This window comes from Dunckerocampus dactyliophorus, chromosome 19 (assembly GCF_027744805.1).
Source record: "Dunckerocampus dactyliophorus isolate RoL2022-P2 chromosome 19, RoL_Ddac_1.1, whole genome shotgun sequence".
Taxonomy (NCBI): domain Eukaryota; kingdom Metazoa; phylum Chordata; class Actinopteri; order Syngnathiformes; family Syngnathidae; genus Dunckerocampus; species Dunckerocampus dactyliophorus.
Window position 1 is genome coordinate 1,672,135 of NC_072837.1, and position 16,186 is coordinate 1,688,320.

General features: G+C 43.0%; 2 protein-coding genes across 8 annotated transcripts in view; one reads left to right on the forward strand and one right to left on the reverse strand.

The window, feature by feature from the left end:
• The window catches only part of LOC129172115 (disheveled-associated activator of morphogenesis 1-like), a 52,716-nt gene extending 41,566 nt beyond the window's left edge, over positions 1-11,150 (forward strand). For 3 of the 7 annotated variants that reach the window (XM_054761529.1, XM_054761531.1, XM_054761530.1), the window contains exons 11-26: positions 1,454-1,592; positions 1,663-1,721; positions 2,929-3,116; positions 3,440-3,748; positions 3,855-3,962; positions 4,462-4,491; positions 5,548-5,645; positions 6,519-6,603; positions 6,684-6,790; positions 7,079-7,167; positions 7,240-7,408; positions 7,481-7,588; positions 8,329-8,389; positions 8,488-8,619; positions 9,697-9,867; positions 10,223-11,150. In XM_054761529.1, coding sequence (XP_054617504.1) covers positions 1,454-1,592; positions 1,663-1,721; positions 2,929-3,116; positions 3,440-3,748; positions 3,855-3,962; positions 4,462-4,491; positions 5,548-5,645; positions 6,519-6,603; positions 6,684-6,790; positions 7,079-7,167; positions 7,240-7,408; positions 7,481-7,588; positions 8,329-8,389; positions 8,488-8,619; positions 9,697-9,867; positions 10,223-10,435 — 2,066 coding nt within the window. In that variant the 3' untranslated portion in view covers positions 10,436-11,150. Of the gene's footprint in view, positions 1-1,453; positions 1,593-1,662; positions 1,722-2,928; positions 3,117-3,439; positions 3,749-3,854; positions 3,963-4,461; positions 4,492-5,547; positions 5,646-6,518; positions 6,604-6,683; positions 6,791-7,078; positions 7,168-7,239; positions 7,409-7,480; positions 7,589-8,328; positions 8,390-8,487; positions 8,620-8,909; positions 9,677-9,696; positions 9,868-10,222 lie in introns of those variants that run through there. The other 4 variants (XM_054761532.1, XM_054761533.1, XM_054761534.1 and 1 more) reach the window with 4 other exon arrangements.
• On the reverse strand, positions 10,922-14,962 carry LOC129172116 (trans-L-3-hydroxyproline dehydratase). Its single transcript, XM_054761537.1, has 6 exons — positions 14,918-14,962; positions 13,789-14,268; positions 13,558-13,727; positions 13,227-13,349; positions 12,103-12,240; positions 10,922-12,032 (listed from the first exon to the last, which is right to left on the reverse strand). Exons 2-6 carry the CDS (start codon positions 14,264-14,266, stop codon positions 11,907-11,909), a joined length of 1,035 nt encoding a protein of 344 aa, XP_054617512.1. The 5' UTR covers positions 14,267-14,268; positions 14,918-14,962; the 3' UTR covers positions 10,922-11,906.
• Positions 14,963-16,186: the final 1,224 nt, after the last annotated feature.

Below are 16,186 nucleotides of genomic sequence, written 5' to 3' on the forward strand. Positions count from 1 at the left end.
TCAAGCAAATTACAACCTGCTACCCAATAACGTCCAACAGTTATCCTCAACAACAGAGGAGAAATTTGACTTTAGGTAACATTTTAGTAACTTAAAACACACCTTCAGCATCTCGGTATGTGGAATTAAAATATGAAAAGGACTGTACAATGTACTAGTATGAGCCAGTTTAAGAAATTCTATTCAAATGTGAGTTGACAAAGTATAAGGAAGAGGAATCACATGACTTGACATGACTTTATATGACATCCCCATCAGCAGTGTAACACATCAGCAGTTGACTTACCCCCCCACTTGGTCCCGCGAGTCCAGTTGTGGTAGGATTTCCGTCACGCTTAGTTGCTGGGTCATTTAAGTAAAGAGTTTGGCTTCTCAAAACAATATGCGTTCAAAAGAGTAATACTTTTGCATCATAAAAATGCCTCCTTGAAAAAAAATCAGACCTCACTAATCGCTCGGCGTTCATATTTGTCTCCCGCCGTGTCCCTGAGCACTGTCGCCTCTCCATTCTTGTGCATCTGATGAAGACGCTCGCACCGAGCAAATTGTGAGGTCAGATTCTTTTCTCTGAGGTATTTTTATGATGCAAATGTATTACTCTTTTGAACGCGTGTTGTTTTGAGAAGCCAGAAGTGGACTCGCGGGACCAACTGGGGGGTAAGTCACTGTTGAAGTACTACCCTGCTGATGGGGATGTCATACAGCTTCATGTCAAAAAATCCCAACTATCACTTTAAGACAAATTTACCCCTGTACTTACTATATAGTCCTCATTTTTTAGGATCATTTAAAGCGTAATACTGTATATTCAGTATTACAGTAAAGTATTACAGTATTCAGTATTATAACAATGTTTCTGTCAACTATAACTCCGCAATGACATTTTCATACGTGTATCCAGTTATCTACAGTATTTATTCATGTCTATATGCTTTATTGCTATTACTGTTATAGCGATCTAGAAACCGTTAACTCGACTTACACATCTTTATCATTCTATCATTACAAGAAAGTGGCAAATATAGTGAGTGCAGGAAGCGAATAAATGTATGAATAATTGCTGTGAAAAGGAGAAGGGGAAGGATTAAATAAGCTCTGCCTCTTCCTACTCTTTTCAGACATGATGAATTGTTCAACTGTAAACACGTTATCTTGCATGCATGCACCATTAACATTATGTTAAACATCTGCAGTAGTCACTTTCTCACATGTTAATCTTAATCCGGAGGTCACTTTTTTCTGATTCTTCAGCGATAGCTTACATTTGACACCCAAAGCATCGGTAGCAAAACGCCTGTCAGCAGGCCCTTGTCAAGTGCATCAGGCTCAATAACATTCAGTCACGCCAAAGTGTGAAAAATGAATGCCAGCATGCTGTAAATTACAGCAACACAGCCACCGTGTCTGACACGTATTATGAACACTCATGGCTGACTTTGTCTTATCTCCGCAGACAAGAGGAGTGGTAACACGGTGCAGTACTGGCTGCTGCTCGACCGTATCGTCCAGCAGATGGTGCTGCAGAATGACAAAGGTCACGACCCCGATGTCACGCCACTGGAGAATTTTAACGTGAAGAACGTAGTGCGGATGTGGGTGCTCGCATTTCACCTTTTTAGCAGCAAGTCCTCGCTTGCTAATCGTGTGCGTCGTCCTCTTCAGGTTGGTCAACGAGAATGAGGTCAAACAGTGGAAAGAGCAGGCGGAAAAAATGAGAAAAGGTGAGTACCATAAGTTAATAGCTGAGTCTCTTGTAGTTGCCAGCCTACAAAAGCAAGTCACCACCAGGGTCTGTAATTAGCGGCTGTATGGTCCAAAACATCAGCATGAACTCCACAAGTCCGTAGCTACATTTCAAGCAGGGTTGCTCCGATCAGGGTTTTACGCTGCTGATTCTGATACCGATCACACGGATTAACTATGAGTGGTATTGGCCAGGGCCGCCATTAGGCAATTCCAATGACCTCTGGCAAAAAATAATTATTAAAAAAAATTAACTTTTGGACAGATATATATATTTTTTGCATTTATTTGTGTGAAATTATTTTTGTACTGTTTGACACAAACCTGAATTTAATTTGATGCATTTGGAGTCTGAAGACCAGAAGCTAGGCAGCTAACTCTCGCTAGTTTGCTAGCTAGCTGCCGCCAGTGACAGCTAAGTAAAGCGTGTAAACAAAGATGGAAGAAAAGTCGAAGGACAATAGGTTTGATAAGGAAGTGATCAATCACCAGGCATTGATCGCTGTAGCCTGTGGCAAGCTGTCAAACTGAAGCCATTCTGGTTTTACAGACTAGTGTTGATTCTCGCTGAAATCTCTTGTTGGCTCAATATGGGTTTCGGCAGACCTACGTGACGCTGCACACATATAGAGTTTGCCGCCGCGCGCTGATCATTTTTTGTGATCAGCTTTAAAAGCAAGAGACATTTATCGGCATATGGCAATCACGTGTTTTTTACGGAAATTGGCTGACAGTGATTGGTGGCCGATCGATCGCAGCTTCCCTGATTTGAAGTATCACAAGTGGTGCGCTTTATTTATCTCTGCATGCACTTTAAAATGTCGGTTGAGCTACTCAGCTGTTGGTGTTGCACGTTGCGTACTGTTGTTTACAATTACAGTAACTTATCAGTGCTACTAATGCTGGCTCAGCAGTTTGCCCTTTACTGCCATTACAACATTGGTTCTGTTGTTGCTGTTGTGTGCATTATACTTGTTAATCAATGACTACATGGCTTTGCACTTGATTGTGCATTCCAAATCATTATTAACGTTAAAAGAAGTGAATGCCACATTTGAGAAATAATCTATGTTTACAATGAATGCCTCGTCCTCTATGTGCTTCAGGAACATGAATGGCTGGGTGTAATTGCATTTATGGTGTGGTTCGTGATGCACATGACGATCTCACCCACTCTTGCCGCAGAGCACCACGAGCTACAGCAGAGGTTCGAGAAGAAGGAGCGCGAATGTGACGCCAAGACGCAGGAGAAGGAGGACATGATGCAGACGCTCAACAAGATGAAAGAGAAGCTGGAGAAGGAGAGCAGCGAGCACAAGAATGTCAAGCAGCAAGTGGCCGAACTCACGGCGCGGCTCCACGAACTCAGCACAGTATGTCCAATTTGATGATAATACATCTCGGGATGGGCATTTCACTTCACTTCCTTGATTGATTAATTATTGCATTCAGAGACTCTTTCCCTGAATTTTCTGAACTCCTTCTTCCATTCCTTCCATGTGCATGTAGCTCAACTTATCATAGCTCATGTTTGTTTGTTTAGACAGCAAACTAGTTGAGACCGAATCAACGGCGCCTCTGCTGGATGCAGTCAAGTAGTGCACTCCAATGACAAATTGATTATGATGCCCATCCGCTTTGACATGTTTCCTTGTTTTGTCATCCGTTTCAAACCATATATTACATCTCCGCCCAGCAGAGACAAGCTGCCGTTGTCCCAGGCGGACCTCCTCTGCCCCCCGGCCCCCCAGGCGGCCCTGTACCAAGCCCTCCCACGCCCGTCTTCTCGGGCTTGTGTCCGCCTCCTCCCCCGCCTCCGGGTGGCATGATGCCTCCCCCTCCGCCCCCTCCTCCACCGGGCGGCCCTCCGCCCCCACTGGGGCGCGCACCCGTGGGAGGCATCCCACTGCCGCCCGGAGCCCCGCTGGGACCATCCATGAAGAAGAAGAACATTCCACAGCCGTGCAACCCACTCAAGTCCTTCAATTGGTCCAAGTTAGCTGAGGTGAGGAAATACACTTCATATGTTCATATGCTCGCTTTTCTGGGTCCTTTTCACCCTTTTTGATTTGAAATACGACATGGAAAATTATGTCTTTTCTTCCACTCAGAATAAACTTGAAGGCACCGTATGGATGGAGGTGGATGACGGAAAGGTTTTTAAAATCCTGGATCTGGAGGATATTGAAAAGACCTTTTCAGCCTATCAGAGACAGCAGGTACTGTCCGATGCATCAATTTTATGCCACAAGTTCCATCCATGTGGTTTGGGGGCATTCATTGGACTGACTTCATCTTTAATAATTGGCCATATTTGAATGGAATGCCACATGAGACTGAACATGCATGTTTGATTCACTTAGCATCAATTACTGTATTTCTTTCCTCCAGATTGTTTAGTCACTCACTAATTGTAATAATTGTCACTGAATTAGGACTGTTTCCAGCAATGAACATAAAAATGTCCATGAGCTGTTTTGGTAATTTTCTAAAAATAACACATCTCGTACGTGCACAACCATTTAGTGTGTAGTCATCATCACGCATGGTCACTCCATGGAACATCCACTCACACCTGGCTGCTGGCCTCATGAGTGCTGAATGAGCTTTTGATTGATTTGCTTGTGTTGTGTTGTTGTTATGGGCTGCCATCACGCAACTGCTTGACTTATTCTAATGAATGCTTACATCTTCCCCTGCTTCCCGGCTGCATTGTAGGACTTCTTTACGATCAATAGCAACAAACAGGTGAGTGCGCTTACCGTACAGAGAGGTCTTATAGTCCGGAAACATTTGTTTACACTCACGTGCCAATTTATTAGATACACCTCGGTTAAAAAAATACCGTATTGGCCCAAATATAGGACGCTGTTTTCAGCCGAGAAAAAAGTTATATTTGGAGTCTGGAGATTTAAACATGCAAACCAGCATGTAGATGTACCTAATATATTGGCAAGGGTGTGTTGTTGTTACAGTCGTCCCTCGCGATATCGCCGTTTGATTATCGCTCCTTTGCCATTTTGCCGTTTTTTAGAAAATAATTTATTAATGATCGCTGTTTTGTGGCAGACTTTGGTCCATTCTTAGTCAAAAATATTGAAATGCAAGTGATAGGCAGCAGTAATCCATCCTTATTACATTACCCCACCCTGCACTCGATGTAGCCAGCCATGGATGCAGAGTGAAAAAAGGTTCTCCTCCCATTCTGTGTGGAAGTGGTAACTTTGTGGCTTCTGACTTTGTCCTTCTTCCCCACTCTGCTTGAAACCTTTGTTAAGTTTAGAAGAAATACATTTGAGGCTAACTGGTTAGCTCGCTAGCTTGTTAGCTCACTGGCTTGCTAGCTTGTGGCCGTCTAGAGTCCCTGTAGCATACTAGTTGTGCAATCCGGTGTAAACCTTGAATAATAGGGGTGTAATGGTAATAGGGTTGTTATTTCATGTCTACAGGGCTCTAATAATGTTAAAAACCCTATTTAGAAAGCCATAACAGGTTTTCTATGCTATTATATTATTATTATTATTATTATTATCTATAATATTCTATGTATTAAAAGTGAATCCAATATCACGGAAATTCATATATAGCGGTCCGGTCTCGTTAACCAATTAACCGTTATAAACGAGGGACGACTGTATACCTGTTATCCTGCTGTACTTGTAGCTTGCATAATTTGGTTGCACTTTGTCTACGCCTTTCCACTGTGACCTTTTTGTATAGTCTGTGTGTGTGTGTGATCCATATTATATTAAATGTGAACGCCATGCTGTCTCATTGGCACCTTTATCGCAATTTGCCGGACAGAAAGAGACAGAGGACGACACGCTGACTTCCAAAAAGGTGAAGGAGCTGTCCGTGATCGACGGGCGCCGAGCACAAAACTGTAACATTCTGCTCTCAAGGTACGTAGTGGCCGGGGATGGTTATTTACCGGAATTTCCGGACTATAGACCACACCTGTATATAAGCCACACCCACAAAATTTAAAAACAAAAGAAGATTTGTACATACTGCATACAGGCCGCACTGGTCTATAAGCTGCAGGTGTCCACGTCGTAACATGGGATATTAAGGGCACAGAAAGATGTTGCACAGAAATGTTTCATGAAATAAATGCTTTTTCCCAAACAGTGCACGTAACAAGTCTGGTTAAGCAGTAACCTACCAGAAAAGTCATTCATCGCTGTCCTCGTCCTCCTTCTGAGAACTAAAACCACTAAAGTCGTCCTCTTTAAGTGTAGGAACAGAATTCCCTCGCCACACACGCCGCCGGTCTCTTTTTCTTTCATTGTCGCTCCCATTGCCATTTTGCATATCTTTTAGAAATGTAACCTTGTCTAAAAGATATGCAGTTGTTTAAAATAAATAAATGAATGAAATCCTCTGATAACTTATATTCTTTATTTTATGCTCTATGCTGTGATTTGAAATACACGACTTCTTAAAATGTACCCGACACGTTTATTCGCACAAAGTATCGGTATTGAACCGGTATCACTGATACCAGCCTGAATTTTACTCAATATCGAATCGGAAAAGAAATCAGTGGCATCGCACATCACTAATGATGAGGGTGTGCACACGAATTACTACAAAATGACTGCTCCCAAGCACACGAGATGTCGCAAGTCCAGAACGCGACCACAAATTAGCCGCATCAACTGCAGAGAGTCCCAGGTGCTTTCCTGTTAGCGTTTACAGAAGCACTTTCTCTTTAACCTTTACACATCAGCTTAACAGATGCCATGTAATGAAAGGATGTGTTGTTTGTGCAGGTTGAAGCTTTCCAATGAGGAAATCAAGAGAGCCATCCTGACCATGGATGAACAGGAGGACCTTCCTAAAGATATGCTGGAGCAGGTATGTCAGTGAAATGAACCTGTGACCCCGTTCTCTTCAACTTAACATGAGCTTAAATGACTGAATGGTCCTCCTTTTAGTTGCTGAAATTTGTCCCGGAGAAGAGCGACGTGGACCTCCTGGAGGAGCACAAGCACGAGCTAGACCGCATGGCCAAACCCGACCGCTTCCTCTATGAGATGAGCCGGTACGCATTTGCTTCCCTCTCCGTCTGTCTCCAGTTGTTGTGACTGCTTCTTGGAACGTTAGGTCTGCTGACAAGGAGCAGCCCGTGTTATGTGTTTGTCACCGCTGATAGACAAAGTGACACAGATTGGCACTCTGCAACGGAAAACAATGGCCGTCTGTGAATCATTCTCCATAAATATATGGCGCCAGTAATACAAGAATGCTGTTTTCTTTTCAGTTTAGTCAACAAAGTCAAGGTGTCCTTGCTGTTGCCCGATGACACTCATGTCTGTTTTTGCACCTCCAGAATAAACCACTACCAGCAGAGACTGCAGTCTTTGTACTTCAAAAAGAAGTTTGCTGAGAGGATCGCTGAGATCAAACCCAAAGTTGAAGGTGAGCAAAGTGTGACTCTTGCTAGGCCAAAGTCGCTGCTTCAGAAGTTAAGACTCGGTCTTCGTGTCTCAGCTCTGACCGAGGCTTCGAAAGAGGTCTTACACAGCAGGAACCTGAAGCAGCTCCTGGAGGTGGTGCTGGCCTTCGGCAACTACATGAACAAGGGCCAGAGGGGCAACGCGTACGGCTTTAAGGTGTCCTCCCTCAACAAGATCGCCGACACCAAATCCAGCATTGACAAGTAAGAGCGCCGTTTTAACCGTTGCCAGCAAGTTGGGAATGTGATGCATCTAAAGGTTCCTCTGTGTTGCAGAAACATCAACCTCCTGCACTACTTGATCACCATCCTGGAGAAGAAGTACCCCAAAGTGCTCAAGTTTCAGGGCGACCTGCAGAGCGTCCCTGAAGCAGCCAAAGTCAAGTAAGCAGAGCCTGCAACACAATATCATCGCATATTCTCATACGTAAAATGACTCTTACTATTATTGATTTAAAGATTGATTTTTCATTTCTTAAAAGAACAAATTGCGTGAATGAGCTGAAATATGATAGCACTTACTTTAATTGGCCAGCCATAATGCCCTATTTGCATTATGAACTGTGAACTATCATTTTATTGTCCCCAACTGATGTCTTTTTTGGGCATTTCAGAATCCATGTGTAATTTCTAAGAGATTTGCAATTTGTGCTCCATTAAATCATGTCTCGTTTGGGTTGAGCAGCTGCAGTTTGTTTAATTTCCCTCCATAGAACACTCCTCAACTTAACTTCACAGAATTGTTCAATTGTGATCAGTTATTGCAAGGCACGTTTTGGTCACTTCAAAAAAATATTAAGTCATTATTATCGCTATATTACAGTATTTACCCCAATATAAGACGGTATTTAAAAAAAAAAAAGTTCAAGGTCTAGAGCAGGGATGCCCAAATATTTTTCCATCAAGGGCATTTAACTTTGTAAGCTTTTCTTCCTGTCACTCACACACACTGGATCAGAGGTCGGGCAAGATGGTAAACAATAGAAGAAGTTATCATGCCAATTTTAGAGTTAATTATAACTTCCATTCTTATCTTCACTAATTGGCTGGGAGAAATCTCATGGTTTTTACTGCATTATAATGAGGCATGTCCTTTTGCATCACTTTTCTTTGTTGCATGGCAGCATGACCGAGCTGGAGAAAGACATCGGCAACTTGCGAAGCGGCCTCAAAAGCGTGGAGAGCGTATGTCTTCTTTTTTTTTAAATCTGCTTTTGAAATGGGCACTTTTTGTGCAGTGCATGGATGGATGACAATTGAATCGCTTCTGGTTTGGGTTCCAGGAGCTGGAGTACCAGAAGAAGCGGCCGCAGGAGCTGGGCGACAAGTTTGTGTCTGTGGTGAGCCAGTTTATCACCGTGGCCAGCTTCAGCTTCTCCGATGTGGAGGACTCTCTTACAGAGGCCAAAGATCTGGTAAGTAATGTTTTTTATTAGAGATGCAGTGAGTGTTTTTTTGATTATGGGAGCTATTTTTAATGTTATCGGATTTATCGTTATGACGTCATAATTCCCTCATATCGGCACCCCTAATTTTTATTGTTTGTGGCACGCCGTTAACAGGAACTAAGAAAACTCAAAGGTTATTGTTAGCTGCCAGTGTGCCTTGGCTCCGGGCACCACAGTATTTTACTCTTTGCTGCAGCAGCCTGTTTTCTTGCTGCCCTCAGTCTCCTCTTGGATGAAATGTGTCTTCTCATCAACAGCCGCTTGTCAAGAAGTTGTTGACCTCCTCAGCCACACTTCCAGGAAGACTTAAAAAGCAGAACAGAAGCGTGCGAGCCTACTAACATGCTGGACTTCTTACTGGTCATCAGCACAAGAACCAAACCAGAACCAGACCTCGTGGCTGCATCACGTTAGACACAGCTGCGTCACTAAAGGCAAAAGACAGACATTTTGAAGTTTAACAAGAATCGGGTCTCCATTAGACCTTTACAAGTAGAAACCTGAGCACGTTGTCCTTTAAGGGAGAGAGCTGGACACGCTGATGTCTGATTTACGCTCTCCTTTATTGGCGCAGGAGGTTTTTATCTTGAGCATGTTTCCGCCGCCACACTCTGTGCTACATTGACCCAACGTGGTGAGCTGGTCACATGGCAACCATTAGTCTCTGTGAATCATTTACCGTGTTTGAAACAGCGCTCCACTTCTTCTGCTGAGCAAAGTGGCAAAGTTTTGTGTGTCTGCTTAAACTGCGTGAACGCTGGAGAAGCGGTGATCATTAGGTTGCACGTCTTTGATGCTGTTAGTTCTCAGCATGTCCTCCCGTCTGGATGTGCTTCTTTTCTACCCCGCTGTGAAAAGTAGCCAACAAACATGTCGCCTTCATTTGCTCGTCTCCGGCCTTGGCTGTAATCAGTAGCTGGTCAAACGTGCTCCACGCGGTCTTCAAAGCTGGTGCTCTCATTTCAAAGAGCTCGGCTCTAACGAGTCCTCTGTAAAACCTGCTAATCCCGAGGAGGGGCCCCCTTTTGCTCTTTTCTCTGGCAGTTCCTGAAGGCCGTAAAGCACTTTGGCGAGGACGCCAGTAAGATGCAGCCCGACGAGTTCTTTGGCATCTTTGACCAGTTCCTGCAGTCGTTCATTGAGGCGCAGCAGGAGAACGAGAACATGCGGCGACGCAAGGAGGAGGAGGAGCGCCGTGCCAAAATGGAAGCTCAGGTACCTGTAACCCAACCTTTATCTACCTCTGCAAGCGCTTTAAAATTTTACTCTACTCAGCTGCTGGTGTAAAACTCTTGAGTGTTATATTTTCCGTATTGTTGTTTATATGGGTGTCACAAGATCTTTCGAGATTAAAACGTGACAGTTATTCTCATTCGGGCTCTGTGCCCGGGATGACAATAAATGAATTCACGTAATTCAAGTAAGTGAAAATGAACTCGATCATTCTGCCGGCCTCAATGTATTGCCATGTGCATGCATGTCTGCGTCCAAACGGGCAGGAAGAGGCACAGGCAATGTTTTAAGTAACATTTTAGAATAGAAACATGACATTTTATTTCTGTCCCTCCAGCTCAAAGAACAGCGGGAGAAGGAGCGAAAGGCGCGTAAAGCAAGGGCGAACGGCGAGGACGATGGCGGTGAGTTCGACGACCTGGTGTCGGCGCTGCGCTCAGGTGAGGTGTTCGACAAAGACTTGTCCAAGATGAAGCGCAACCGCAAGCGCATCAACAGCCAGAACACGGACTCCAGCCGAGAGCGACCCGTCACCAAGCTCAACTTCTAAGAGGCGGATGAGGTCCTGCTCTGCGCTTGTAGGTACTTTTTAGGTTTTATAAAATATCTGGGTCGACCTGACATGCACATTCCTCCGTTCCTGCCCGGCAACAGGCCCACACACAGTCACGCGTGCTTAAGTTTTCTTTTCGTCCTTGCGAGTATTTCACGTTGAACAGCGACGATGCAGGAGGACACCGTTTGATCGGATGGGCTCTTTTTGTACATGCAGCTCACTGACTGCTTCATCCTTTCAAATTCAAAGAAAAAAATAACGTGGGCCATTTTTGTACAAAGTGATGTCATGGATCGTCGCTGCTCTTTTTTTGGGAAGAAAGACTCAGTTTTGAACTGGAAGCTGCTGCCATGAGCGTCTACAGTACCAGGAAGGAAGATGCTGCATTTTACCAGAGCTTTAACTCCAAGAAAAGTAGCTGACAGAAGCGACATCTTTTTTTCTTTTTTTTATTTCACACGTGTGCAGCATTTATATATTTAAATATATATCAGATCATGTTTGTTTTTACTTATTCCTGTTAAGAGCTGGCCTTAACTGTTGATTTAATGTCAAGTTGGTACTCTCCAGGCCTGGGCCTAAAAGTCACTAATGTCATAGAGGACGTATACTGTATCTGTATAAAAAGGTTGCGTGCTTGTTACACACTTGCACATCTAAAAATCATAATGTACAATGCTACATGCCATTAAAAAACATACCCAACCAATTCAGTACATGCTTTTATTCTTTAACATTGTTTGTGTCGCCATTTTTTTTTTATTATTCAGAAAATGTGTTTCTTTCAAGTCATATGACTTAGGAAAGTCACAATTATCAGATAAAAAGTCATGATTATGAGATAAAAAGTCGAAATGATAGTCATAATTATGAGATAAGAAAAGTCAAAATGATGACAAAGTCATAATTATGTGAGAAGAAAGTCAGAAGTATGATAAAAAGTCGAAATTATGAGATAATGTCAAAATTCTGACAAACTGCGCATGTAACGAAGGCTCCAGTGAAGAAGGCAGTTTGTATGTCATAATTTCAACTTATCTCATAATTATGACGTTTTATCTCAAATTTTAAATTTTTTATCTCATAATTATGACGTTTTATCTCAAAATTTATACTTTTTATGTCATTATTATGACTTTTTATCTCATAGTTATGACTTATCATTGGGATATTTTTTTTCTTTCAGTGGCGGAAACGGGCTTCCATACGTTTCAGGTGGAAAAAAACACAAAAAAACTCAAAATAGATATATGGTATACAGATATATGCTTTTCACTGACAGTGATATGTTCCTTTCTCACCTGCGGCAGCAATGCAAGAGAAAATCCAAATGTTTATCTCGTGGTGGTACATATTTAATGAACGTAAAGCATGCATGTCTGTGCCTGAAAGCTCATACAGTACGCTTTGAGAAGTCACAGCTCCATCTAGTGGCCAACGGAGAACAACGCTGTGGAAAGGACGCTCACTTCAGCAGAAATCCATGCGTCAGTTCGTCTTCTGGCTCCTGCACGAAACTAGAAACTCCTGTGTAAAACGCTCTGCCGGCGACCTCCACCACCACTGCCTTGAAGTTTCCACACGTGGTCTCCTAAAGCAGGACACGACAGAGAACTCAAGACTCCGAAAGTCTCCCAAAAAAAAAACATAACACCACACACCTCGACAGCTTTCCCTCTGAACTGAGATCCCGTCGCTCCGCTCTGGAACGTCCTGGACTGGTTCAACTGGAGGAGACCTTTGTGATACTGGAGGGCCACTCGCGCTGTCACGCCGGAACCGGTCGGGCTTCGGTCCACCTAGAACCGACATTTATGAAGTAAGCATCACAAACAGCCACCATCTTTATTGTAGTCCTGAACTTTGCTGATTTAGTCCTGTTTGTTTCTGTTGTTTTGTTATTGTCACAACTGTTGTTGTTGCTGTTGTCCTTGTCTCTCTCTTTTTTGTCCCCCTCTTATCCCCGCGCTCCCCTCTCTGTCTTCTTTTCTCTTCTTCTGCATCCTCTCCTTCTCTGGACCAGCCGCTCCAAATTTGCACAACAACAAAACATCAAAGTCAAATAAATTCTGTATAACAGGGGAAGTGTATCTCACACTTTTCCCTGGCGCAGAAAATCTGTTGAGCACGTGAGGGCATTTAGATTAACAATACTATCTGCCCTAATGGCTAACAGGACAAAAACAAAAATAAACAATGGCTTGTGTACTTTCATTGTTAGCTCTGAGCCTCAGGCGTCACTTTCTTACTATTCCGTTTTGCGTATTTTCTCGTATTAAACTGAGGCATTTAAATGTTTAATATCCTCCATCTTTGTTGTCACATGTCACTGACGTCACTCGTATCAACAACATTATTCAGTTCCAAGTAGTTTGCTGTCTAAACAAGCTGCAGAGCAACCAGGAAGTACAAAGTTTTATTAGTTCCAGTATGCAAGCTAGAGAGCTAAAGTAGGTTTGGTGTGGGATGACTTTCAAATAGAAAACAACAAATTGTGAGGGAAATAATGCAATATAACTACGACACAGGCAAGTGGAAAGGGTATGAAGAGAGGTTTCCTGTGCACCAAAGTTAGCATGCTTGATATCCTGGGGAAGGATTGTTGGTTTTTTTAGCTGCTTTATGTCAGTACTTTTGTATTGTACGTGACACTGAAGGCTTTTAGCTCGGAGCCTCAGCGGACATTCCGTCTTGCTCCTTTTCTGTTGTTTCATGTCGGGTTGGTGGTAAAAAACATGTTTTGCCAAATGAGTGTGAAGAATGACCATGACATACACGAACTGACCTGAGCTTCTGCGAACACACAGACGTTGGCGGTAGCTTCCGGGGTATAGTCATCTTTTCCATCGGTGAGGATGGTGCCGTAGAGGAAGGCCAGGTCCTCGCTGACTGGATGGTGGAGCTTCACCTTTTGATAATGCAGGGTAAGTACATTAGAATTTGACACTTGTGTAAGGATCAGTTTATGTTCAAATGTTGCTTCAGAGGTTTCCAGATGGTGGTGGTTTAACCCTGGAACAGATGAATTACATTTTGGATGAATTCCTATGAGAAAATGTGTAGAATCAACAAATCCAATCTTAGCGCTTCCACTGTACTTCTGATGTCAACATTACCTGTGCCTTGACCGCCGTGGTGACAGCTGTGGCAGCATCCACCAGGTCTCGAGTCCTGGACTTGGATACGTCCAGACCGAACCTCTTTGCGTCTACAAAGGCGTAGTAGGCTCCTCCGTATGCGATGTCCACCGCCACGTCGCCAAAGCCTTCCACCGTGACTGTCACATCTGTGGACACATTGGACACAGCGGTGACAAAGGTGGCTTCCCAGTGAAGGTAACAACCCACCTGTAGCGAAGGCAAAGGCCGGAACACTGAGGAACCTCACTGCCCCCGTTTTTCCTTCCGAATACTCAACAAAGGCCTTCACCAGGCCGCACGGGCAGTGAATGTTCACCACTGTCTCGGGCGAGCGTGGCTCCTTCACAAGCCCGTAGTCCACGGCGAAGCGTCCCAGCGCGATGACGGCGTGCCCGCACATGGTGCTGTAGCCCTCGTTGTGCATGAACAGCACGCCCAGGTGGGCCTCCGCCAGCTCGCTGTCCACCACCAGAGCGCCGTACATGTCATAGTGGCCCCGCGGCTCGTACATCAGTGCCCTCCTCAGGTGGTCCAAGCGCTCCCGCATGTAACGCCGCTTGGACAGCACCGTGCCGCCTTTGACCTCGGGGTAGCCGCTGACGACGATGCGCAACGGCTCGCCACCAGTGTGCATGTCGACCACGGAGAGCTTGGCGCCCTCGTGTGGTGGAAGCTGAACATCCATCGCTTTTTAAAATGACAGGAGATATTTCATGACAAACGACACTGACACTCCTTCATTGTCACTAGACCGTCAGATGCATTCATGGACACTCCGAAAACCTCAATAATTTCTTTAATATGGCCTAAATAAAAAGAAAAACAAGAAGTGGATATTCTTATCACTAACGTAACTCTAGTAGTACGTTTGTAGTAGAATGTGATGCATTTACTGTAACTATTAAATTGGCTACTTGGATCATTAATTACCGTCCAGATTTTTTTTTTTATTAGAATTTGATGAAACATCGTACAGCTTTTTCGTTTTAGTCAAGAATATCTCAATAACAAAAATATCACATTTTGTATTCGCGACGCGTACTTTCATTTAATAAATGGGACAACCACTTTCAAATTGAAGCGGAACGTTTAACAAACATGACAAACCAATAGCTGAAGTGTCAAAATACATGCAACCAGCAATAAATCATCGTCAGGGGAACTGTAATGTACTCTCTGCACACGCACTGACTGCTTTACTGACGTACTATTTTAACGCTACAACTCGATACAACTCTAAAATATACAAGAACAGCATTGTGACGCCATCGCCATATTCGTAGCACAGCAAACGAGGCGGACATGCAGTCAAAAAGACCAATTAACTGGTGCTTACCTGGCAGAATTAACGTCAAGCGCAACTTTTTCTTCTTCGCTGGTTTCCGGGGGCTGGCAAATCGACTTGATTTGGTGGAAGTGCTTTACTGCCCCCAAGCGGCGGGAAGGAGATATGCTGCCTCTATGCCTAATCTAGGTGTGTCCACACTTTTTCCAGCGAGGTCCACATTTTTAGCATCAACTTCGCTCTTTGCTCTTTTTTCCCATTTTTTTATAGTTAAAAAAAAAATCCAAATATTTCAGTTTCCTTCTTCTTCCATTTTCTTCTTGTAATATTATGACTTTTATTCTCACAATATTTATAATTTAATATTTATAAAATTACAAACTTGATTTTGTTTTGTTTGTTATAATATTAAAATTTTTAAAAAATCACATTTTTCTTTACTATTTTGACTGTACACTACTGAAATGACATTATTTCTACTCATAATATTATGACGTTATTCTTGTAAAATTGCAACCTTTTTTGTTAGAATATGACTGTTTTCCTTGTAATATTTTGACTTTATTCTGGTCAAATTAAAGCTGTTTTTTTCCATTTCTGCTGTTTTTTAATATTTTTAATATTTTGACTTTATTCTCATATTTTGACTTCATTCCCATAATATTATAGCTTTGTCCCAACCCAATTTTCCAAAAATGACAACATTATCTTGTTTTGTTTGTTTCTCATAATATTACAACTTAAAAAAACGTCATTTTTCTTTAATATTTCAACTTTATGATACTAAAAAAGTGTTATTTTTTCTCATAATATTATGTTATTCTCATAAAATTACAATTCTTTTTCCTTAGATGACATCTTTTTGTGTTAATATTTTGACTTTATTCTCCATTTTTTCCGCTGTTGTTTTTTTTTTCCATTTTCTTGTCAAACTATATTTATAGAATGTGCTGCAGGCCAATAAAAAAACAGCTGCTGGCCTCAAATGGCCCTCGGGCCGCACTTTGGATAGCCCTGCTGTAATCACACTGACAGAATGATTTGTGTGTACTTGTGTGGTGAAAAAATCAAAATAGATGATTACTTTTCGCCCATTAAATTATGTGAAAGTCAAACCTGAAAGGCTTTGCCACCATGAAGATATGTTTGGTTTATATCAGGTGTGTCCAAAATGCAACTTCTGTATTGTGGCATATTGATCCATCCATGCATCTTCTATGCTGCTTATCCTTATTAGGGTCACGGGTATGCTGGAGCCTATCCCAGCTGACTTTGGGCGAGAGGCGGGGTACACCCTGGACCGGTGGCCAGCCAATGGCA